The following is a 26,259-nucleotide window of genomic DNA, read 5'->3' on the forward strand; positions in this document are numbered from 1 at the left end:
GCCAATAGGCTGGTCCTGGACTTATTTCCTGGCATAATTTACATATTACTATTTAACTATTTATGGTTTTATTACTATTTATTATTTATGGTGCAACTGTAATGAAAACCAATTTCTCCCAGCATCAATAAAGTATGACTATGACTATGTGAAGTGAATTTAATTTGTGTGTATATGTTTATAAGCCTCACATCTATCAACATTGAAATAACTGATGATAGATTGTCATAGAGAACAGATAGGTAGATACTTTTTTAATCCCAAAGGAAATTACAGTGTCACGGTAGCATTACATATGCACAGATACACAAATATTAGAAGAGAAGTAAGAAATAATAAAAAAAATTTTACCTCAAACAGTCTAACAGTATGGGATCTTCACTTCCCCAGCTATAGGTTGACTCATTATAGGGCCAAGGGTAAGAATGACCTCATCTTCGGAGCAGTGCAGTTGTTGTAGTCTTTTACTAGAGATGCTCCTTTGTTCAGCCAAGGTGGCATGCAGAGGGTGAGAAACATTGTCCTGATTGCCAGGATTTTCCATAGGGTCCTTTGTTCTACTGCAGCCTCCAGTGTGTCCAGTTTGACTCCTATAATGGAGCCAGTCTTTCTAATCAGTTTATTGAGCCTGTCGGCATCACCCGTGTTGATACATTGCCTCAGCAAGCCACTGCATTGAAGATTGTATTGGCGACAACAGACTGATAGAACATGTGAAGGAGAGGCCTGCATACTCCAAGGGACCTCAGGCTGCTCAGGAAGCAGAGGTGACTCTAGCCCTTCTTGTACATAGAGAGCAATGAGATTCCTTGTTCTCATGAAATTTGCAGAGGAAACTCTTTGGGTTTGCAGAGGACCTCTTTGGGTTATTTTATCGATGTAAACTGGTTGATCTGTGGTCTAGTGATGAGACATTACTTAGAGTTTGCATTTTTTATTTATGCTTTTTTTCCCGAAAATGGAAGTTGCTTGCTTGTCCCAGATTGCCTTGAGAACACTCTCATAAGCAGTTGCCTTAGCGCTATTAATCAACGAGTTACAGATTTGGATTCTATGAAGATGAAGGAATGTGAAAATGATCTTTCAAGTCCTGATGTTACCTGCTTTGGTTAAATAGTGTAGTTTTAGTTTAAAGGAATCGAAGCAGAGATGTATTTATATTCCCCAGATATCAAGTGTGACTTTATTTCAGCAAACCCTTTTATTTTGTGGTGTTCATTCACAGTGATGTGCTTAAATACATTTAACATGCTTTGCAGATTGCGGAGTCTTAATGAACTGAAAAACAATTTCAAACGAGATGACAAATCAAGCCAGTAAACTGACTTGAAGTGTATCAGACTGCATTGAGAATATATTGGAGTGTAATAATATAAACCTTTGTCTAATACAGATCAGGCACAATGTATGTCCTGCCTAGTTTTAGAAAGAAATTTCATTTTCGTTCAATTTAAATCCACTTGCATTATCTGCAGCCCCTCGGCTGATGCTGATTTGATAATTTGCTTCTCGACCTATACCACTACTTCTTTAGCTATACAACAGTTAGTAAGAAACCAGTTGCTTCAATTGTCCCCATTCCAACCTCACTCCTTCCGAACGCTCTGCTCTCCACTCCCTCCGCACTAATCCTAACCTTATTATTAACCCCGCCGATAAGGGGGGGTGCTGTTGTAGTCTGGCGTACTGACCTCTACCTTGCCGAGGCACAGCGACAACTCGCGGATACCTCCTCTTATTTACCCCTCGATCGTGACCCCACTAAGGAGCACCAGGCCATTGTCTCCCACACCATCACCGACTTTATCCGCTCAGGGGATCTCCCATCCACTGCTACCAACCTCATAGTTCCCACACCCCGCACTTCCCGTTTCTACCTCCTACCCAAGATCCACAAACCTGCCTGTCCTGGCCGACCTATTGTCTCAGCTTGCTCCTGCCCCACCAAACTCGTTTCTGCATACCTCGACACGGTTTTATCACCCCTTGTTCAATCCCTTCCGACCTATGTTCGCGACACTTCTTACGCTCTTAAACTTTTCGACGATTTTAAGTTCCCTGGCCCCCACCGCTTTATTTTCACCATGGACGTCCAGTCCTTATATACTTCCATCCCCCATCAGGAAGGTCTCAAAGCTCTACGCTTCTTTTTGGATTCCAGACCTAATCAGTTCCCCTCTACCACCACTCTGCTCCGTCTAGCGGAATTAGTCCTTACTCTTAATAATTTCTCCTTTGGCTCCTACCACTTCCTCCAAACTAAAGGTGTAGCTATGGGCACCCGTATGGGTCCTAGCTATGCCTGCCTTTTTGTTGGGTTGGTGGAACAATCTATGTTCCGTGCCTATTCTGGTATCTGTCCCCCACTTTTCCTTCGCTACATCGATGACTGCATTGGCGCTGCTTCCTGCACGCATGCTGAGCTCGTTGACTTTATGAACTTTGCCTCCAACTTTCACCGTGCCCTCAAGTTTACCTGGTCCATTTCCGACACCTCCCTCCCCTTTCTAGATCTTTCTGTCTCTGTCTCTGGAGACAGCTTATCCACTGATGTCTACTATAAGCCTACTGACTCTCACAGCTATCTGGACTATTCCTCTTCTCATCCTGTCTCTTGCAAAAACGCCATCCCCTTCTCGCAATTCCTCCGTCTCCGCTGCATCTGCTGTCAGGATGAGGCTTTTCATTCTAGGACGAGGGAGATGTCTTCCTTTTTTAAAGAAAGGGGCTTCCCTTCCTCCACTATCAACTCTGTTCTTAAACGCATCTCCCCCATTTCACGTACATCTGCTCTCACTCCAACCTCCCGCCACCCCACTAGGAATAAGGTTCCCCTGGTCCTCACCTACCACCCCACCAGCCTCCAGGTCCAACATATTATTCTCCGTAACTTCCGCCACCTCCAACGGGATCTCACCACTAAGCACATCTTTCCCTCCTCCCCCCCCTGCATTCCGCAGGGATCGCTCCCTACGCAACTCCCTTGTCCATTCGTCCCTCCCATCCCTCCCCACTGATCTCCCTCCTGGCACTTACCTGTGTAAGTGGAACAAGTGCTACACATGCCCTTACACTTCCTCCCTTACCACCATTCAGGGCCCCAAACAGTCCTTCCAGGTGAGGCAACACTTCAGCTGTGAGTCGACTGGGGTGATATACTGCGTCCGGTGCTCCCGATGTGGCCTTTTATATATTGGCGAGACCCGACGCAGACTGGGAGACCGCTTTGCTGAACATCTACGCTCTGTCCGCCAGAGAAAGCAGGATCTCCCAGTGGCCACACATTTTAATTCCACATCCCATTCCCATTCCGACGTGTCTATCCACGGCCTCCTCTACTGTAAAGATGAAGCCACACTCAGGTTGGAGGAACAACACCTTATATTCCGTCTGGGTAGCCTCCAACCTGATGGCATGAACGTCGACTTCTCTAACTTCCGCTAGGCCCCACCTCCCCCTCGTACCCCATCTGTTACTTATTTTTATGCACACATTCTTTCTCTCACTCTCCTTTTTCTCCTTCTGTCCCTCTGAATATACCCCTTGCCCATCCTCTGGGTCCCCCCCCCCCGTCTTTCTTCCCGGACCTCCTGTCCCATGATCCTCTCGTATCCCCTTTTGCCTATCACCTGTCCAGCTCCTGGCTCTATCCTTCCCCCTCCTGTCTTCTCCTATCATTTTGGATCTCCCCCTCCCCCTCCAACTTTCAAATCCCTTACTCACTCTTCCTTCAGTTAGTCCTGACGAAGGGTCTCGGCCTGAAACGTCGACTGTACCTCTTCCTAGAGATGCTGCCTGGCCTGCTGCGTTCACCAGCAACTTTGATGTGTATCAGTTGCTTCAATTATATTTTTATTTGTTAATTTTTGGCCTTTGCATGCAATGAGGAACAGTAGATCTTGTTAAGTTGCTCAGTAACATCTTCATCAAAATATTGAGTTCCATTGATCTGCTTGGTTTTTCTTAGTCTTGTGAACTTTAATCCACACTACATAAAATGTTTTCCAGAGAACATTTCCAGTCCTGGTCCATTGTGTTGCCCCTCACTTCTGGTCTCTTGACTGCTTTAAACCTGAGGCTTTATCTGTAACCATTCTACCTACTATCTCCTGGCCAGAGACCACAGCCTGGATCCTAGTGACAATTCTTCATTCTCCTTGAGTAATATGAAACAGAGTGGTAAATTTTTTTCCCTCTCTAATGGTGATAGGCATGGGATCTGGCTTTAGACTCATGTGGAAATGAAAACACAAGAACGGTTAAATAATGAGATCATGCAGCTATTTCTGATTAGAGTTTCAAAAATGACTAAATGAATACAGCCATGACAAGTCTGAATGAAATACTAACCAAGTACTTTTGAGTCCTATAGTTTGCTTTTTTTTTTCCTTTTGTAATTAAAATGTAATTATTTCACATGAAACTAAATGAAGTTTCTAAGTTAGTGTCCAAAGTTTCATCTGGAAGTTAAACTGATTTATGATATTTCAGACAGAAAAGATTGCACTTCTGAATGTAGTATGGGGTGCTGACAGTGTACTCTATCACGCCAGAAAATGATTAGCATTACTCATGGCAGATTGCAGAGAGATATGTCGGGTCTAACCTGAAATTTCAACAATGCCTCCCCCCCACCCCCACCCCTGCCCACAGATGTTTTTTTTAACTCCACCTGGAAGTTGCCCTCCAAGCCACATACCATCTTGAATTGGAACTATTATCACTCATCCTTTACTATCACCGAGTCAATATCCTGGAACATTCATGTCAGCTTTGTGGGTATACCCAAACCTCCACCTCAGCACCACCTTCTCAATGCTTATTAGGGATAGGCAATTAAATGGTGGCTCAGCCTTCATAGTCCAAATCCCATGGATAAACATTTTCGAAACAGTGAAACTCTGAGGTGAGGACAATAAATTGTTCAGGACTGTCACATTTTTTTCACTCAGGTGTAAAGGTTTGTTGAACTATGTGCTCCCTACTGTAACTGTGATGACAAGACCTATCTTTTTGCATAACTCTCTTGAAACTAGAAAACATGATGTTCCCACAAATGCAACTGTGGTTTTAAGATTCTTAGCGTTTCAGATATTTGCAGGAATTGCATTATCTACTCAAGGTATTTACCTTATTTTTAACTATAAATCTGTTACATGGGTTCTGGTGTACACTTTTACCATCACATCATTCTGGAATCAGCTCACAGAGAGACACAAGGTGAAGAGAATGGCCTCTCATTTTCCAACAGGATGGAACACTTAAATTCTTTTGAATTGGAAAGTTGGCAACTAATTGAGTAAATAAATATAATGCTATTATGTATGAGCTTCCTGTGATATTCTTTTATTCAATGTTAATAAATGGTAAGAAACCTGAACCATTCAAGATTCTCAGATAACACACATAAAAGTTAAAAAGTCAGTTAGTCCTGACGAAGGGTCTCGGCCCAAAATATCGACTGTACCTCTTCCTAGAGATGCTGCCTGGCCTGCTGCGTTCACCAGCAACTTTTATGTGTGTTTCTTGAAATTCCAGCTTCTGCAGATTTCCTCGTGTTCGTGTTTTTAAGATTTTCAGATCTTCAGTGATGCTGTATTAGCAAATCTCTGCCACTAGATGTCCTCAGTCAGCTGCAATGATAACAATTCTGGCGATTGAAAAATTAAACTGAAGAGCTGGCTAGATAGGAATGGCATTGAAGAAAACAGCATGTCGGACCTTTGGCACTTTTATCATTCAGATGTGTTATAGTGAAAAATACTAAGGTCCATTGTATAAACATAAACGTACCTATCAAACTTTCCTGACAATATTGCATAAACTTTCAAGTTGCATTAAGTCTGGTTCTTTTCCATGATCAATTTTATATTGACATTGCGAACAAGAGTGTATGTTCATGTAACTTAAAGTTAAATGTTTACATCTGTTAAACACATTTTTACTGTAGGTGCTATGGGGAGTTGAGCAATTACTACTTTGATGTACTGCCTGGCCATTATTCAATTCACATTCTGTTTAGAATTTAACAGAAAAATGGCTTCATTCTCTGCTCTAAAAGCAGTGATGAAATGGTTAATATTTAGTAAAAGTTGTGTTGTATATGAGAGTTATATTATTTTTTGCAGATTGTGAGGAGTAGCAGTTTTCTTTGTTCAGACTTCAAATGGAAGAGACACGACTGCTCTTACATTTAAGAGCATATTCAGTTTTTGGTTGACATGAGGAATTATTAATGTTAAAGGATTAGTGACACTTCAAATACACAAAGTGGAAATTTTAAATAATGCCCAAATAACAGTATTACATTTGGTCTCCGATTAATGCTGAATTAGTATCTTGCGGCTAAAGTGAAGTAATTTGTTTAATTTCACCTGGTTAAGGAGGAAAAAAAAATATCGGCACTAATCACTAGGGTATGCTACACCATGGCACAAACAAGGAAATACCTTTGGACAAGGATCCAGTTTATTTGTAATAGCTCAGTGGTCAAATGCCTTGTGAACAATCATGACCAAGCTGGGTCATGAAAATAGTTATCTAGCAAAGGTATCAGAGGCCTGCTGATCATTTGAACCTAGCTCAGCATGGGAGGAGGAGGAGAGATTGAAAAGAAAATAAATGAATGAAATAAAGACTTACCTTGAAACTTATGAAACATTAGTAATATAGAAAATTGATTATTACCTAAATGCTTTTTCTATTTTTCAAATGATATTCTATTTCTAAATGTGTTTTCTCACATCTATCTGTTGTAATTAACCCTTCTGGTGTAATCTGCTGGAAGTTTCCTTTATCCCTACATTCAAATGGAGCATTGAATGTTCCTTTGACTTTTCCAAAAAACTTAAATGAACTTTTTGAGTGCAAAATAGAAGCCAAGGAGCACCTGAACCAAGGAGCATCTTTTTGAAAACAGTGGCATTACAAAAAAGTAATTGAGGCAGAACTATGTTTTGGTCAAATAAAGTTGGTTTGCATGTGCACGTGGTATATGCAGAGGGATGAGATAGTGCTCTGGATTACACTTTAGGTTCTGATTTCATTGTGTGGTGATATGGGATTGGATTTGTGACAAAATCTCAGTATCTTGGATTTTGTTCCTTTCTAATTACCTTGGCAATTGTAGCATATTCTCTGTAGATTTTCTATCTGTATGCTCTCTTCTTTCTTTGGGATCATCTATGCTTTTCTAAATGTTTATTGGAGATTAGTGCATTCGTGAGCAACACTGCTTGGCAAACTGAACTGCCACATAGCATTTTTTTCAACTTGAAATTTTTGCTCTTGCGTTATGAGACTAAATTGGATTGAAAATAATATTGGGATCAGCATAATGATTAATACATGACTGATGCTTCTTCTGCAGGCAGCGTGCCAGCTGTCTGCTCATTGATAATTTATACTTGGGTTCGGCAAAGTCCAGCTGTGTTACTGAGTCAGGAATACATCCCACTGCAGTAGTGAAGTTGGTCTCCTTTGCTTAAAGCCAAATGCAGGCAAATGGGATTACTTTTGACAAATATCTTCGTTGGCATGTACGAGTTGTGTTGAAAGGCCTATTTCTGTGTTGTACAGCTGAATGGATCTGTGCACCAATGAGCTGACTACTTTGGTTGCAGAAGGTTGATAAATAATTAACAGGTAAATGCTTGATACCTAGGCAGGTGTATCAGAATCACACTTGTGTAGAGCTCAGGACCTCTGTTTTCAAGGATGGAATTGCTGGACAACTGCACTTGCACACTTGTAGCACCGAGCCAGTGCTAACACCTAGGCAGTTTCGTCATCATGTATTGCAGCACAAGCAGAAGTTACACACAGCCACGCAGGATGTGATAGTTATATTATGAGTCCTGATGAAAGGTCTGAGCCTGAAACATCGACTGTTTACTCTTTTCCATTGGCTGCTCGGCCTGCTGAGTTCCTCCAGCATTTTGTGTGTGTTGCTATGGTTATATGATCTTGGGATCGTAGCCCAGAGGCTTGGGTCAGAAGTTGAATTCAGTTAGTTAAGTAAGTTTGGAATAAGTGTAGCGTCAGTGACGATTATGAAACAATTGGTTTGTCTTTAGGGCAGCAATTAGCTCACTAGATGGCAGAAGAATGCAGAAGTTGACTGATCTATTTTCCTCTAATGCTACTGGGGGCAGTATTTATCTTCAGCCCAGTTAAGCAAAATACAGTAAGTACTTCAAACACTCATAAAAGTTGCTGGTGAACGCAGCAGGCCAGACAGCATCTCTAGGAAGAGGTACAGTTGACTTTTCGGGCTGAGACCCTTCGTCAGGACTAACTGAAAGAAGAGCTAGTAAGAGCTCCAAGTTTTAACTCAGACCAAGCAGTACTGCAAGGCAATCCTCAGTTGTCTCCATTGAAAGATAACAGCCTTGAACCATGGCACCTTTACATACTGGAGCAGCATTGCTTTTGGAGAACAAGGACAAGCATACTCACAAGTGATAGACTGACTTTTAGAGATAATATGCCTCACAACTTAAATTGTTTGCAATACAGAGGATGATGTTACATTGGTGAATGGTGAGTTTGAATTGCATTTACTGGTGTGACAGTCAGATGGAACATACAGCCAGAGAAGAGCTGCCTTGGTTACCTTCTCCCTGGCAGGTGTGATGACGTCGTGTATGCAAGCTGTAAAGCACTGCCACTGCTGATGTTGACTGCTGCAGAACCCCTGCAGAGTATTTACAGAAGCATTACCTGAATTTCACAGATAGTCTGCATTCACAGTGGTGTTTTTTGTGTGGTACTTGCATGTACACTCATTGTGTACCTCTTCCCCCATTAGTATTCAGCTCTAATGTACAGTATTATCAAAGTAGCTACATGGCACCGTATACTACCCTGAGGAAAGAAATGCAATAGAATCAATTAAAAACTACATGTAAACAAAGATTGGCAAACAACCAATGTGCAAAAGTGATCTGTGTAAATCCAACAAAAATAATCAATCAATAATACTGAGAACATACATCGTAGAGTCCTTTAATGTCGTGTATAGGTTGGGCAATCAGATCAGCATTGAGGTGAGGGGTTAACCACAGTGGTTCAGGAGCCTGATGGTTGAAGGGTAATAACTGTTGCAAAACTTGGTGGCTAACTAGGGCGCCTGTACCTCCTTCCCAATGGCAGCAGTGAGACAAGAGCATGGCCTGGATGGTGGGTGTCCTTGATAATGGATGCTGTTGTCTCCATAGTGCACAAAAATCTGAATAATCATAGCAATAGGTAATAACATTCCAACAGTAATTAAAATTAAAGTAGCTGTTGACTACTCAGAGAGAGAGAGAGAGAGAGAGAGAGAGAGAGAGAGCAGGAATATAGATCTTTCCTGTTATTGAATGCTATTAGCTGTATTGAGGCATGAGAATATTGAGCTTTGTAATACCATTGTTGTGTTAAATTACAGTTGCATTTTGATTGATTTTATGATCCTGACTGCCCTACATACCTTGGCCAGTGTTAGCTCTACATGTATTAATTCTTTTTAGTATGGTACCTGGTTGCATTGTCGATTAAACTTGAACTAAAGCATGACTTATGAAGGATCTCGTCCTGAAACATTGACTGTTTACTGTTTTTGATAATGGTGTGTTACTTCTTTTTCTGTTTAAACATTTTCACTTAATCACTTTCAAAAGTGAACTTTTGATTTAAAATTTAAAATTATAAATATTTCATAAAAAAGTCTGAAAATAATGTTTTGAATTGGATTGCTTAACTATAGGAATACTGATAATAAGAAATGTTAGGGGAAACCTTGTCCTTAACATTTGAAACCCAGTGTGTGATGGTGATTGTTTGCAAGTACATATGGACATGCTTGTTCACTCATAAAACTTGGATAAATTGAAGGAATTTCAAGAAGTAGAGATAATCCTAAGAATTGACAACTTAAACTTTGCTGAACTATAAAACTGCCTTGAATAAAGCCTTATGACCAAAACCTTGGCCACAGAATGACTGAATAAGTTAAATGATAGTAAATTTAAATTTTTTTAAAATTTGTGATATTCAACAGTTCAGTTTAATTTCCTGTGAATTCCTGGCTGTAGATTCACTATATGACAAATAAAGTTACAATACAAGTCCACTGGGTTTTGAGCTTGTTGCTATTATTTCAGAATTCTGTGGACTTTGTGTACTATATATTTTACGATATTTCATTTTCTGCTTTAGTCCATGGGAAAGTCTCAACCTCTAACTTGCATTATAAGCATAAAACTTTATTATAGTGTTTGCTGTCTGTTCAATTCTTGAAATTTATTGGTTACATAGCAGAAATATGATGTTGTTTAGCGACCACTTGCATGGGGTTCTGGATGGGTTTGTCCCACTGGGACAGGGAAATGCTGGTAGGATGAAGAAAACCATGCTTGATGATAGGTGGACATTTAGTCAAGAGGAGGAAGGAAGCATACTTAAAACTTAGGAAGCAAAAATCATACAGGGCCCTTGAGAGTGGTAATGTAGCCAGGAAGGAGCTAAGGAAGTAACTAAGGAGAGCGAGAATGGGACATGAAAAAGCTTTAGCTAGTAGCAATACGGAGATGGAGGAAACGGGGGAATTCCTTAACGGATACTTGCTTCAGTGTTCACCAGAGAGAGGGACTTTGACGAATGTGAGATTGGTGTACAACAGGCAATGTGCTGGAGCATGTCTGTCAAGGTTAAGAAAGAGGCAGTGTTAGAAAAACATTTGGATGGATATGTCCCCAGTGCCAGATGTGATATACCACAATTTACTACGGGAAAGAAGTTACTGGAGCGTTGATGGTGATCTTTGTGTCCTTCCTGGTCATATGATAAGCACCAGCAGATTGGAGGATGGGACCCATGGAAATTCTATAGATGTGTGGTGGAGAGTATATTGATTGGCTACATCATGACCTGGTAAGTAAACACCAATGCCCTCAAATGGAAAAGCCTACAAAAAGTAGTGGATGCTGCCCAGTCCAATGTGGGCAAAGTCCTCCCCACTGTTGAGCACATCTACAACTTGAACACACCATTGAATGCTGTTGCAGGAAAGCAGCATCCATCGTCAAGGATCGCCCCACCATCCAGGCCATACTCTCTTTCAGCTGCTGCCATCAGGAAGAAGGTGCAGGAGCCTCAGGACCCACACAACTGGGTTCAGGAACATTATACATCAACCATCAGGCTCCTGAACCAGAGGAGATAACTTCACTCAGCTCCACTTGCCGCATCGTGGAGCTCTTCTCACAACCTATAGACTCACTTTCAAGGTCTTTTCATCTCATGCTGACAATATTTATTTATTATAATTATTTTCTTTTTGTATTTGCACAATTTGTTGTCTTTTTCACATTGGCTGTCTGTCTATCCTGTTGTGTGTATTCTATTGTGTTTCTTGTACTTACTGTGAATGGCCACAAGAAAATGGATCTCAGGGTTCTATATGGTGACATATATGTACTTTGATAATAAATTTACTCTGAACTTTACTCTGAAGTTGGAGACCAGTAGTGTTCCGCAGGGATCTGTTGTGGGGCCCCTACCGTTGTGATTTTTATAACTGAGTTGGATGAGGAAGTGGAAGGGTGAGTTAGTAAGTTTGCAGATGAAGTGGACATTGGTGGTGTTGTGGATAGGGTAGAAGGTTGTCATAGGTTCCAACAGGACATAGACAGAATGCAGATTTGAGTGGAGAAGTGGAAAATGGAGTTCACACTAGCCAAGTGTGAGGTAATATTCTTTGGAAGATCAAACTTGAGCTGGAGTACAAGGCTAATGCAGGATTCTTAGTGTGGAGGATTGTAGCAATCTTGAGTCCAAATTCATAGATTCCTCAGAGTTGCCACTCTGGTAGCAGGGTGGTTATGTAACATATGGTGTGCTGGCCTTCATTAGTCGGGCATTGCGTTCAAGAGCCGTGAGGTATTGTTGCAGCTCTATAAGACTCAGGTTAGACCACACTTGGGGAATTGTGTTTATTTCTAGTCTGTTCCCTCTAATTTGTAATGACCAGTGTGCACAAAAATCTTGTGCTGTGCAATTTTTTGCCCAGTGACAACAACTTGTGCACACTGAATAATTTCTTCAATAAAAACAATATAAGTAAGCCAGTTCTAAAATCTGCAGACAAATAATCACAAACTCCACATTGTCAACACTGTCTGCAACAGAAACCAGAACAGCAAATGTGATTGTGTACGATCGTGAAATATACTTATGCCAACAAGGTAGAGGGTGACAACCTCTTGTTCACAGTTTAAATTCCTTTGTGCGCCAGTAGCAAAATATGCCTTGGAGGGAACATGGTTCTAGTTGCCTCATTATAGGAAGGATGTAGAAGCTTTAGAGAGGGTGCACAGGAGATTTATCAGGATACTGCCTGGATTAGAGAACATCCCTTATGAGGAAATACTGAGTAAGCTAGGGTGAAGGAGGGTGAGAGGTGACTTGATAGAGGTATATAAGAAATGAGAGGCATAGACAGAGTGGATACCCAGCACATTTTTCCCATGGTGGCAATTGCCAATGCCAGAGGGCATCCGTTTAAGGTGAGTGGAGGAAAGTTTGGGTGAGATGTCAGAGGTAGGATTTTTATACAGAGTGGCTGGTACACTGCCTGGGCTCGTGGTGGAGGCTGATTCAATAGGAACATTTAAGGTACTCTCTGATAGGCACATGTATGTAAAAGAATGGAGTTTTATGGGCTGTGTAGGATGGGAGGTTTGATTGATTGCGGAGTAAGTTTACATGGGTTAGTGCAACATCATGGGGTGTCCTGTTCAATGTACACCCAGTTTAATAATATCACTATTAGATATCACACTTCCTCTGCAGAAGACAAGAAAGCAGTAATTGATGCTGGACAAGTTCAAATGCATCATCATTTCCTTAGCTCTGGCTAATGTCTGATGTTATTTTCAAATGAGTACACTGTACAGCCTTGTTCTAGCCTGATTTTGGGCAATCTGTGGGTATCATTGTATCTGCTATGGTGGAAATTAGACGAATGTTAGTTTTCTGTACACCACAGCTTAGAGCATATACTCAGTGACCACTATTTTAGGTACAGGAGTGGAACCTGGTGTGGTCTTCTGCTGCTATGGTCACTTCGAGGTTCAAAGTGTTGTATGTTCAGAGATGCTTTTCTGCACACCACTATTGTAATGTGTTGTAATTTGAATTGTAATATTTTTAGAGAAGGTAGAGATATGGTCTTAAGAATAATGAAAAGACAAAATTTAATTCAGCCTATAAAATAACTTTTAATTTGTTCAACTAACTATAGGATAGGAGAGACAAGGTCCAGATTTCACAGCAGCTGTTAAAGTGGCAAATTTTGCCTGCAGGGATTGGATCCAAGGTTATTTTTCCCCTCTGTCCTAACGTTGGGTAGCTGTCTACCAGTATCAAAGTGACACTAGTGTGTAACAAAAGTACTGTTATCAGGATAGTTTATCACGATCACATGTAAAGGATTCTTACAAATGGCAAACAAGAGAAACTAAATTACTTTACTTTACTTTATACTTTAGTGTCACCAAACAGTTTGTACTAGAATGTACAATCATCACAGCGATATTTGATTCTGCGCTTCACACTCCCTGGATTACAAATATTAAATATTAAAAATATCAAAAATAGTTAAAATTAGTAAATATTAAAAAATTGAATTATAAGTCATAATTAGAAAATAGAAAAATGGGAAGCAAAGTAGTGTAGAAAAACTGAGAGGCAGGTCCGGATATTTGGAGGGTACGGCCCAGATCCGGGTCAGGATCCGTTCAGCAGTCTTATCACAGTTGGAAAGAAGCTGTTCCCAAATCTGGCTGTACGAGTCTTCAAGCTCCTGAACCTTCTCCCAGAGGGAAGAAGGACGAAAAGTGTGTTAGCTGGGTGGGTTGTGTCCTTGATTATCCTAGCAGCACTGCTCCGACAGTGTGCGGTGTAAAGTGAGTTCACGGACGGAAGATTGGTTTGTGTGATGTGCTGCGCTGTGTTCACGATCTTCTGCAGCTTCTTTCGGTCTTGGACGGGACAACTTCCATACCAGGTTGTGATGCGCCCTAAAAGAATGCTTTCTATGGTGCATCCATAAAAATTAGTGAGGGTTTTAGGGGCCAGGCCAAATTTCTTTAGCTTTCTCAGGAAGTAAAGGCGCTGGTGGGCCTTCTTGGCAGTGGACTCTGCTTGGTTGGACCAAGTCAGGTGATTTGTGATATTGATCCTGGGGAACTTAAAGCTTTTGACCTGTTCCCCTTGCGCACCACCGATGTAAATTGGGTCCTTCTGAAGTCAACAACCAATTCCTTCGTCTTGCTGACGTTGAGGGATTATCTTCACACCATGCCACCAGGTTCTTAATTTCCTCTCTGTACTCAAACTCATCATTACCCGAGATACGGCCTACAATTGTTGTGTCATCAGCAAACTTATATATTGCGTTTGATGGAAACTTGGCTACACAATCATGGGTGTACAGTGAGTACAGCAGGGGGCTGAGTACACAGCCTTGTGGGGCACCAGTGCTCAGAGCGATTGTAGAGGAGAGCTTGTCCCCTATTTTTATAATTATGGGATTAGTATTTTAAAGCCTTTTATAAAGATTAACACATCCACATAAAATACTACCATTTTAAAAGATAACTTTAGAAGTATTTGAGTCATAGTCTATGTGCATAAATCCTGTGATCCGAATAAAACTACTTGCTGAGCTGTAAAGCAGTTGGCTATATTTTGTCAATTTGCTTATCTCCTTAATTGAGAAAAATAAATTGTTACTATCTTAAATAATCATTTTTTTTGCTGGTATAACAAAAATCAGGTTTACTGTTTTAAAGTCTACAAGACTTGGGTTGGTGTTGAAGTTGTAAAAATAATTTCTCATGTGAGAATGAATTAGATTTTGGGAGATCTATTTGACTTCTGGGACCTCTTGAAAAAAACTTGACTGAATGTTTGTTGTGAAATAGACCTACAGGTTTTTAAGGTGTTTTAGATATATTAACAGTTTTGTCTTCATTGACACTGGAGGAAGGAATTGGTTTGCAAGGGTTATTAAATGCTACTTTGAGCACCATTGAAGGAATTAGTTTTGTGCAAAATTTCATAAAGATGATTCTTAAATTTGTAGTAATGATTTATTTTAATTTATTTTATGGCATCAGTCATTTTTGTCCATCCCTTCATTTTCCCTGAAGAAGATGGTAGGTAAGTGTCTTGTATTGCTGTAGTTATTTTTGTGAAGGTACTCGTAGATTTTTATTAGTTTTAGTGCTTAGGTTGATGCTGGTTGGCAGGCTGGTTTTATTCTTCTTGTGATTTTGTTGGTTTTGAGAAATCTGGCATGCTTGGTGATTTCAGAGGGCAGTTGTGAGTAAACTGAGCCAAGGGTCTCGGCCTGAAACGTCGACTGTACCTCTTCCTAGAGATGCTGTCTGGCCTGCTGCGTTCACCAGCAACTTTGATGTGTGTTGCAGTAGATTTAGAAACTGATTAGTCCAGAATGGCAGATTTACTTTTCTGAATGATAATGAACTTAATTATTACAACTGCAATTTAATGGCCATCAATTAATTACTTCATTAACTGAATTTAAATACAGTAGGATTTAAATTTGCCCTCTGTTTATTAATCCATGGGTCTGTATCACTAGTCCAGTAATTGACCACAATGACGTGTCACCTATCTTCTCTGTGTATCTTCAAAACTTCAAAGAGCAATTGTCTTTGGTCTGTTGAACAACTTTCCCAGATTAATTTACTTTAACTCTCTCCTCTTAAACTTTAAACCAGCCGTAGTCTCAAGTGTCATACTTACTCAGCATGAGAAACTTCATTTTGTGACTGTTGTTCAGCAAGAATGCTACTTTTTTTAATCCTTTCATGGTTTCAAGAATTAATGGCATAACAATCACTGTCCCTTTTAGTTTCCTTTTAGACAATGTGTCAAAGAAGTATTGGTTCTAAATCATTCTCCTGAAATGATTAGGGGTTCCAGTACGACAGCTCCCTTCAATAAACAGTGTTCTTACACGTTATCCAAAGCAGATTCATTTTCTTAGATTGGATTTTCCCCCCATGCTTTCTGGTACTTTCATAGAAGTCTACCCATTGAGATAATTTTGCAATTCCACAATCTCCCATCCCATCTCATTTCATCAACCTGATTGACAGGAGCAGTGCAACAGAAGAATAGTCACTTTGGCCCATGATGTTGTGCTGAACTAATTAAGCTAATGATGCTTAATTAAACTAATTCCTTCAGCCTGCACATGATTCATATCCTTCCATTTCCTGCAGATCCATATAACTTCAGAATTTTTCCAGTTGACTTTAGTCTGTGAACAACATAATTCAAATATGAAGAACTATATCACCTATTTTGGTCCACTTTCTTTTATATAACATTTGGTATACCATAAAGTTATTATGATTTTACATCCTTATCTTTGGACCATATTTCTTATTTTTAATTACTTCAATGGAGTTCTCTGGTGCTTTTATAGCTTTTTGCTTTGGTCTTATTTTTAATACTAGTATAGTAGAGGCTGAACCTCAGCGGAAAGAATTGAATGTATGAATCCACATCCTGGAGATGTTGTCGTTGCAAAAGAGGTCTGCAAGAAAGGCCCAAATAATTCTTTTTATTATTTTATTATTATTTATTATTTATTACCCCCAGACAGGTTTATAATATCCTTGTTATACCTTGTACCTAAGTACAATTTAATTAATTCTATTTCACTGTTTGGTTGAGTAATTCAATACTGTGGATCTTGACAGCCCTTTACTGTGGGCTGTAGATACTGTGCACTGTTATGACAACTTTGAAATGTAGGATAAACTTGTGCAAATAAAATAGAAAAGAAATGATTTTTGATATTGGATGGCATAACGAGCACTATGTGGCTGTGTGTGGCTTTGTTTGCTTTCGTAATTCACTACTGTGGATCACATATCTGCCATATGTCTAGGTAATAAAAAAAATGCTCTGCATATTAAAATTCACCATTTCTAGAAGGTGTTAACTTTTTTGTATCATGACCTATACATAGTTTCAGTAAAGTTATGAGACCTGTAAGATAAATGGGGAAACTTATTGTCCCTCTTTTTTATAATTTGAGCTATTGTTATCTCTGATTTCAAGGTAAAATCATCGTTAATAAGGTCCATTGTATTGTAATATTAGTACATTTTTTTAAGAAAGGTCCAAATTTTCTTGTAAGATACCTTTGGATATCTCCAAAAATAAAACCCTGTTGCAGTTTTAAACAAGATTGCAAGCAGCAGAATTTGACTTGTGCTCACCATGTGATAATCACAGATAATGGCCTTGATTAGGAAACCAGTTTGCTAATGTTATTAAGATATCTTTTTGCAATCAAATTGGCAAAGTCAGTAGACATGCTCAGCAATGAAACTGGGTTCCTGTAAAATCTCGTTGGTTAAGGGCCATATAGCCTCCTATATCTCTTGCCACATGGTTCACTCAGTTCTCTGCCTTGTCACTGATGATTACGGGCCACCTTTAAACCATCTGGCATGTGAAGTATCACGTGTATGTAGATACCCACTGGAAGACAATCAGGATGTGGTAAAGTGATTGAAGTTGTAAGGGAGGCTCAGTCTTAAATGTGAGCAACTTGGATTAAAAGTAATGAGGCTGTAGAGTGCAGCGTTATAGCCATGCAACATTCATTTTGAATCTAAGTTTTGTAAGTACTTTGGTTTAAGTAGAAATGTTGGGTAAATGAAAATTGGTGTTTTTCAAGCCATTGTAGCTGAAAATTATATTGCACTAACATTGATGCTATTTTGTGAGTTTTATGCTGTAACAATTTTTTTTGTCATAACTAAAACTCTGTGTGGAAGTCAATTGAATCTTTTGCTAGACTCTCAAGAGACCTGAATCTAGTGGCCGTTTTACTTGTGCTGGATGGAACCCATGTCATCATTGCTGAGGTTCTGTTTTCTGCATTCTGGGAAGGAATTTCTAGGCTAACACTCTTTACATCCAGTTTTTAAAAACCTAATTCTCCTTCAATGGACCATTTTATGATGATACCTTTTTGGTCATTTGTTGCTAAGTTCCTCATTTCTATCTTCCAGTATTCAGTACCAGCATCATTAAGTTTGGAAATGGCAGTGGGGAAAATAGCTATAATTTATTACTCAACCAACACACATCAAAGTTGCTGGTGAACGCAGCAGGCCAGGCAGCATCTGTAGGAAGAGGTGCAGTCGACATTTCAGGCCGAGACCCTTCGTCAGGACTAACTGAAGGAAGAGTGAGTAAGGGATTTGAAAGTTGGAGGGGGAGGGGGAGATCCAAAATGATAGGAGAAGACAGGAGGGGGAGGGACAGAGCCAAGAGCTGGACAGGTGATAGGCAAAGGGGGATACGAGAGGATCATGGGACAGGAGGTCCAGGAAGAAAGACAAGGGGGGGGTACTCAGAGGATGGGCAAGAGGTATATTCAGAGGGACAGAGGGAGAAAAAGGAGAGTGAGAGAAAGAATGTGTGCATAAAAATAAGTAACAGATGGGGTACGAGGGGGAGGTGGGGCCTTAGCGGAAGTTAGAGAATTTATTACTCATCAGGTGAGATTGAGCACAACTGAAGTGAGGTGATTAGAATTTACTTACTATTTTACCTGTAAAATAGAGTAATCAGAGTTATGCTATGGTGCATGCATATAATGACAATTGGGACTTGGTTCTTCCTCGTGATCATTTGTACATGAAATGACGAGCTGGTCCATCAAACCTATCCCAGAATCATGAAGTTATTAATATCATGACCATCATATACATACACATCAGTTTGTGAGTGATGCATTATTTGTTTCAGATACCATTGACACTGATCAGTGCAATATTCCTACAAAAGGCCTCCAGCTTCATCTTCCACCATTGTTATTTCTCCATTGATGTATTTCCCAAAAGTCAATTTGTCAATGGAATTGGTGTATAAGGGTTACAGTAAGTAGTGTAATATTTGATCATTTTAATGCATTTTATATTTGAATTAAAGTATTAGAAAACAACTTTTATTTTAGAAAAATGAGATCTAAGTGGTTTTAGATTAGTGTAACTACTTCATTCATAAGATATTTTACAGAAAAATTGCTTGTTAGAATAGTTTATCCTTCAGTATTATAAGTTACTATTTTCCTCAGGATGATGATTGATGGGTTTGGTTTTCATGAATTGATAAAAAAAAACAAAATTAGATTCTTGTTTTCTAAAGATCATGCAGTTTTGGATGGCTCTTTTCTCCACTATGGTGCATACTAGTATAGATTGGGAATAAAAGCATGAGAGAGTAATTTTATGTTACCTTTGGCTTCTTTTTGACATTGTAGGTACTATTTGTTCTGCAGTTTAGCACTTAACACTTTAATGAATAGAAAAATTGTATTACTTTTACAGATGGTACTATCAAAACAAACTTTATCTCTCACATTTTAGTGTGCATGTCTCCTCTGTTTCCTTGGGATGTACAGTGTTCTGTGTAGAATGAGTATTTCTTCTGTCCCAATTGACGGTACTTTTCTGTAATCACATGTTGAGTGAGCATTGTCATCATGTGTCAGTGTTCCGAGTGACTCCCTCTAAAGAGATTGACAGAAATATCACAAGGATTGCTCTGTGTGGAACAGGAAAGAGTGCTTGGATCCAGGTGGTGACAGCTCCTTGTATAAACACTTTTGGGCTAATATGTTTAGTACGACTATTCCTAGAGTTAAAAGTGCCTGGAGGTAACTTTGTCTGACTGAGCTTTTTTTTTTGTTTTTCCTCCGTGTGTGGTCTAATGGCTTTCATACAAAAAATAAAATTGACAAAGACAATAAGTGCCCCTAGTTTAATTAATCATCTCAAATACATCAGAATATTACTCTGATGTTTCTGCTTTTGTCAGTGTCCCGGGGCAATTTCAAAATTGTGATCTTGGAAATAAACAATATTGTTGCATTGCAAAATTTTCCAAGTTTGGTAGTGGGTGGAAGTTGGTGCGAGATGGGAGATTGGTATGAATTTTACTGAATGTGATCTGATGAGAGATTCTAGTGGTTTAAAGAAAAATAATGCTGTCCCAGTGTCTATGCCAGTGCTGAGTGTCTGAAATATTTAGAAAGAATTTGCAGTATCCTTTTAAGGATGTTCCAAAACACTTGTGGAAGTACCTCACTGGTCCAGTGAAGTCACTGTTCGATATTGTCGGAAATCTTGCACCTAACTTGTGCCCAAGATTCATAAAAAGATAGAATAATCATTTTAATTATGATTGAGAGATGAATATTTGCTAAGGTACTGGAGATAACTCCTTTCCTTGACAGTAGTACCATGGGATCTTTCAATGCTGGAGCTTAATCTGAAAGATGCTCCCTGTAACAGAGCAGCATTTCCTCAGTATTTTTACTTTAATAAGATATTGATTGGAATGAGAATTTCATCCTGAAAGTAATTTTCAAAAGCAGTGATAAATCTTCCCCTTAAATCTAACTTAAAACTTTTCCTATTTCTAATTACATTTTGATTTTGTTTAGAATAACTTAAAAGGAAATAGTTGGAGACCATGCAAAGTATTGAAAATTACCCTTTTCCTTGTGTAATATCTTTCTTGCTCCAAGTATTAACATACTGCATACAGTATTAATTCTATTTTGAGTAAAGGAAGCAAGCAAAATGAAAAATATATATAAAAAGGCATTTTATAAAAATGAGTAAAATGGTCCTTCACATTTCTCTGAGTACCCTACGGCATTTTCATAACTTACAATATCAGTCACAGATTGAAGACCTTTTAAAAATCTGTATTTCTGTGAGGTGGAGCAAGTTGAGAAAAAAATGAACATTATTTCAAAAAGAAATGCCAAAAAATTATGCAAAGATAGCAAACAACTAATAGGAAGTACTTAAGAGAGAGAAAATATTTATTTTCATCAGAGGGTACCATTCTAGTGATGGAAATGAATATATCAGAATTGAGATATTGGGGAAAACTTGAGGTAGGTTTTCCCAGGAAGACTTCATTAGAGAATTTCTATGATGTGAGCTCCATGATATTAATGTAGTGCTGTATCACCTTGACAGGTTTACAAGATACTGAAGGAAAAACATACTGTACTTGTCCACTCTAAGTTCATGACACCTTCTCTTGTTTTTATTTCCAACCTTTCAGTCTGATTTTGGAGGTACTTTGTTGATTGATCGGTACCCTGCTGTGCTACTAACGACCAGAACTTCCAGCAATTTGGCATGCAAAATCATTTTAAGATCAAAACATGTATCAACAAAGAACAATGCCATGAAATACCCTGCTGTTTTAAATTTTGTGTATTGAGTATGCTACCCTTTGGATGAAATTAACTTAAAGCACCTAAGCATCCACTATGTAAACAAAAATTACTTGTAAATTACTGTTCACGAAAATAATCACGATCACGATTGAAACTAAAGTGGAAATAATAAAGCGATCAGAAAGAGGTGAAACGTCATTGGAAAAGCGCTAGGCTACAGTCGGCCAACGATCGGAACAATTTTAAAGGATAAAATGAGAAAGGCCCTGCCCGATTAAAGCTACAATTATTACTAAGCAACGCAGTGGTTTAATTATTGGATTTTGGGGTTTTGAGTTTTTGATCCTTCATATCAACCCGGCACAGATGGAGAGCACACTCGGGAGCGGTCTGTCACTGGATCGACCTCGGGAATTTCCGTTCCTGAGCCTGGCGCTGAAACATACGTTTCTTAAGTATTTTATATGCATAGAAAGGTAAAATATATACTATATACTAAGACAAACGTTTGACTGACGCTAAATAATACCGGATGTACCTGGATGTTCTGACTTACTTAGTAAGAGAACTTCCATTTTTTTTCGATCCCGATCCACGATAACCTACGCACATCCTCCCGTATACTTTAAATCATCTCTAGATTACTTATAATACCTAATACACTGTAAATGCTATGTAAAATAGTTGTTATACTGCATTGTTTGGGGAATAATGACAAGAAAAAAAAGTCTGTACATTCTCAAGCAACAAGTGCTGGAAGAGCACTTCTGGGTTTTCTCGATTCGCGGTTGGTTGAATTCGCACATGTGGAACTCGCGGATAAGGAGGGCCGACTGTATGTCAAGAGCTTAGTTACTTCCCTTTATTTTTTGTCTTACAATAATTTTCTTCAGTTTTGGGTATTTAAGCTTTTGATTTTAATATTTTTAATCTAATTAATATCTTATGATCTTATTGGGGCAGAGAGGAAAATTGGATCATCCGTAATCAAATGGCGGAGCAGACTCGATGGGCAAAATGGCCTAATTCTGCTCCTAACTCTAACTCCGCAAAATAGCTTACTGTGGTGTTTTAAAGGTCTTTGATAATCAGATATATTTAAAAGATAGTTTAAAGGCCTTTGATAGTAGGCTACCTCAAGGCCTTCAGAATGTTCCAGGCAGGGTTGGGCCATAGGTCTTGGCCATATTTGGTCTAATCAATGCTTGTGACTTACTCTACTGCAACAACTAGGCATAAAGATCTGTTCATATTGAAGAGCTGTGGGTATAGCACAGTCTGCCATATTATTTTCATATTGCATTTGAAGTTTACATGGCCTCTGAGAATGAATCTACAGGATGAAGTCTGATATTTAAAGGTTATTGGACTATTTGAAAAGTCAAGCACTGATACTGTGCAATGGGACTGTGTAAAAGTACAGAAGACTTGTGTACACAAGAGGCTGATGATTTCACACCTTTTGGTTTGCTCATGCTCAAGGATAACCCCCAGCCAATATACTGTTCTGAATCTTGTTGAGCTTGGTATTCTTGTCAGTGGAAAGACTTAAGTCATGAAGGAACACAGAGAAAAGCTGAGTTTTGTGTCACCAACCTGTAGCTTTGAGAATTTTGTAAATTATTTTATTCTAAAACTTCCTCTAAAAGGAAGAGTCATTTTTCTCATTTGTACTTGATTTTGGATGAAAGACACTGCTCTGGAAATGATAACATTTTTTTGGCAAGGAGGCTTTGCATTAAGATAAATCCCATTGGGTAAGGTCTCCCAACTAAAAGCTGGCAGATCCATTCAGAGCCGCTGGCCTTTACCTATTTAACTCTGTAGAAGTTTGGGACTCCTGAGAATAGGTAGAGGAGCTGAACTTCTACACAGCTGTTAGCTGCTTCTGGGACAAATGCGTTTGGCTTTTAGACTCCTGCTGAAGTCATTCAGGGAGTAAAGCTTCCACAGCTGTCCCAGCACAGACTGGAAAATCTGTCCATTGACCCCTGACACATGTCTAGTGCTTCATTGAATACAACTGGAAAGAATGTTTTCGGGCATAAGATGTAGGAACAGTCACTTCCTTTTTATTTATTTCAAATATATTTGCTTTGAAATGCTTCCTTGTTTTTAAGTGCTTTGTCTCTGAAGTTTTTTTTTTGTTTGGAATGTTTATGAATGCCCCTGAGAGTCCAGCTCTTTGATAGCTTTGAAAGCTGGTCAGACGTTGTCCGATCAAGCATTGACACGGTGAAATAGGTCTACAGCCCTGAGGGCAGGTTTTAACTGGTTCTCAATGCAATTCTGATGGCAGTGCTTACCAGTCAGATTGAAAAGGCCTTGTGCTGCACAAAGCCTTACTAAATCAGCTCTGAGCTGGCTTATCTGAGGAACAATACACCTGAGATCCAATCTAGATAACAGCAACTTTCTAGAACAGGCAATTGGCTTAAAATCGGTGGAAGATCTGTGTCTTTATGTGGAAGCTGCGACTTGTACTGTATCAAGCACAGGGGAATAACAGTGATGACACCTCTGCTACCAACTTCTCATATCATAACTTTCTCCTGAAATTTCTCTTCTTCATTTATATAAACATTATTACTTTTATTTCTGAGTGTGAATATTGTTGAGCATCTACACTGAAGATTTGTTTAACCAACATGCTGTCCAAATACAGATGTTCTATTAGTATCAGACTCAAATAGTTATAGTATTGAGAAATGTCAGCATTTTCTTTGCAGGTACACTTGTTGCTTTATTTCTTTCACAACATGTTGCTGTGGCCCATTGCATTCACTTAGGATCATGGCTCAAAATGTATTTTTTATTCCTCTTCATAGATGCTGCTTGACTTGCTGACTACCTCTAGCATTTTGTGTGTGTTCCTCAAGACTTCCAGTGTCTGCAGAATCTAGTGTAGTCATTTCTATACTTTTATCTTTTTGAAATGTATTGTATGTAGAGTGATGAACTGTTGGAACAATAAACGTAAGCTGTCGCACTCTATGAGACTCTAAAGAAGTATAGAAAATGTTTCATGGTGTTAGAACAATGGTGATGTTATATAAAAGGATGATTAAGTTCCACTATTCAGGATAATATGGATAAGATTAGGAGATGGAACTTGGAGGTTCCGATGTATAAATGAGAGAAGACCTGTTTAAATTTAGCTTGATGAATTAACTTCTGCTGGTAGAAATATTATACAAGTTGTGTATGTTATCCTCATAGTTAACTTGATATCGGAGTCCAAAAATCAGAATCAAAATAGGATTTAGAATCAGCATTATTTATTTATTTATTTCTGGCCCTTTGAACTGCGCCATCCAGCAAGCCCCAATTTAACCCTCGCCTGATCCCTGAACAATTTATAATAACCAATTAACCGGTACATCTTTGCACTGTGGTAGGAAACCAGAGCACCCAGAGGAAATCCATGCGGTCATAGGGAGAATGTACAAACTCCTTACGGACATCGGCGGGAATTGAACCCAGGTCGCTGGTACTATAAAACGTTGTGCTAACCGCTACCCTACTCTGCTGCCCATTTTTATAACTGACTTATATGACGTCAAGTTTGTTTAGCAGCAGCACTATGATGCAAAAGCATAAGAGTTGTTATAAATTACAGAATTAAGTAGTTTCAGAAGCAAGGAATAATGGGGTGGTGTTCATAGATTCATGGGCCATTCAGGCATCTGATGATGGAGGCTCTTTCTGAATTATTCAATGTGGATCTTTAGGCAATACAGCTACAATAGCAGATACTGATGTAATCAAAAATCCCTTTAGTCTTATGTGAATTGTGGTATATGAATTTTTTTGAGTATTTGAGTAAGAAAATAATTCTTTGAAGATCCTAGAAATGTTTGAAAATCTTAGGGAGAAGCTGAAAATGGTTTCTGAATTAAATAAACCACTATCAGGCTATTAAGTTATTCTAACTTGCAGTAAGCAGGTAGGGAAATATGTTTGTTTAATTACGTGATTTTTCTATTTTTCTAGAATATGATCGACTGGGATTTCTGAAGCTTGATTCCAGAACGTAAGCATTATTTAATTAAAATATATTGATCTTGGTAATGTTTTATGTACTAAATCCTGACGGATCAGAGTACTTTATCCATCGACAGTAAGTGCCGGAGACACGCATTCTGCAATTGTACTTTACGTTTCCTCAGCAGCAGCTAAAAAATATTTAGAGGTTACATTATGCATATTGAATTTTCTGTGACATATTTCAGGTTGCACTGTTGTGAATCAAAAATGTTTACTGTATTCTCATTGTTTAGTATTTACAGGGCCTTATAGCTAATGTGGTGATTAAGGGTCTTTAATCGCCTTAATCCATGAAATTGAACAGAAAATATAAACAAACTGGGGAGTCAGTTTTTATATTGAAGAAAAGATTGCATTTAATATTCTGAGGTAAATTCAAAATGCATGTTCAGTTGATTCAGTGGCTCTTTTTAGTTTTTGGTTTAAGCATTTTAAAGTCTCAGAGCTGAACCCCTCCCCTTTAAATTCTCACATCATATATACAAAGTTATGAAAGAGAAAATGGTGATAAAAAGTGTTTTAATAATGAAATAAAGCAACACTGAACTGTAGAAAAGCCCCCTTGACCCCTATTTTGAATAGGGCATCTAATTCCTGCTTTTGTAATTAAAACGGAAATTGCTGAAAAATTTCAATAGGTCTGGCACCATCAATGGAAAAAGAAACAGCTAACGTTTCATGTTTGAGACTCTTCAGTGTACCTGAGAAAGCAGAGAGAAGTAGTAGGGAAGATGGGGAAGACAAAGGGTGGAGCACAGGGAATATCTCCAATGTTTTACCCTGCAAATATGAAGTCCTTTAAATATTAAAGCTCAATCATCACAAAAATCATTCATTTCCACCTGCATCATGTTACTGCTTTATTCAGATTCTTTTTCCCAGGGTGGAAATGTCAATGCTAGAGGGCATAG

The 26,259-nt window shown here is 38.9% G+C and overlaps 1 protein-coding gene across 6 annotated transcripts in view; it reads left to right on the top strand.

Moving 5' to 3' along the window:
• The window catches only part of st3gal3a (ST3 beta-galactoside alpha-2,3-sialyltransferase 3a), a 556,478-nt gene that overhangs the window by 243,886 nt on the left and 286,333 nt on the right, over nucleotides 1–26,259 (top strand). For all 6 annotated transcript variants that reach the window (XM_072273563.1, XM_072273561.1, XM_072273559.1 and 3 more), the window contains exon 3: nucleotides 25,295–25,334. In XM_072273563.1, the coding sequence (XP_072129664.1) occupies nucleotides 25,295–25,334 (40 nt within the window). The remainder of the gene's footprint in view (nucleotides 1–25,294; nucleotides 25,335–26,259) is intronic.

The sequence above is a fragment of the Mobula birostris genome, chromosome 12 (assembly GCF_030028105.1).
Source record: "Mobula birostris isolate sMobBir1 chromosome 12, sMobBir1.hap1, whole genome shotgun sequence".
NCBI lineage: Eukaryota > Metazoa > Chordata > Chondrichthyes > Myliobatiformes > Myliobatidae > Mobula > Mobula birostris.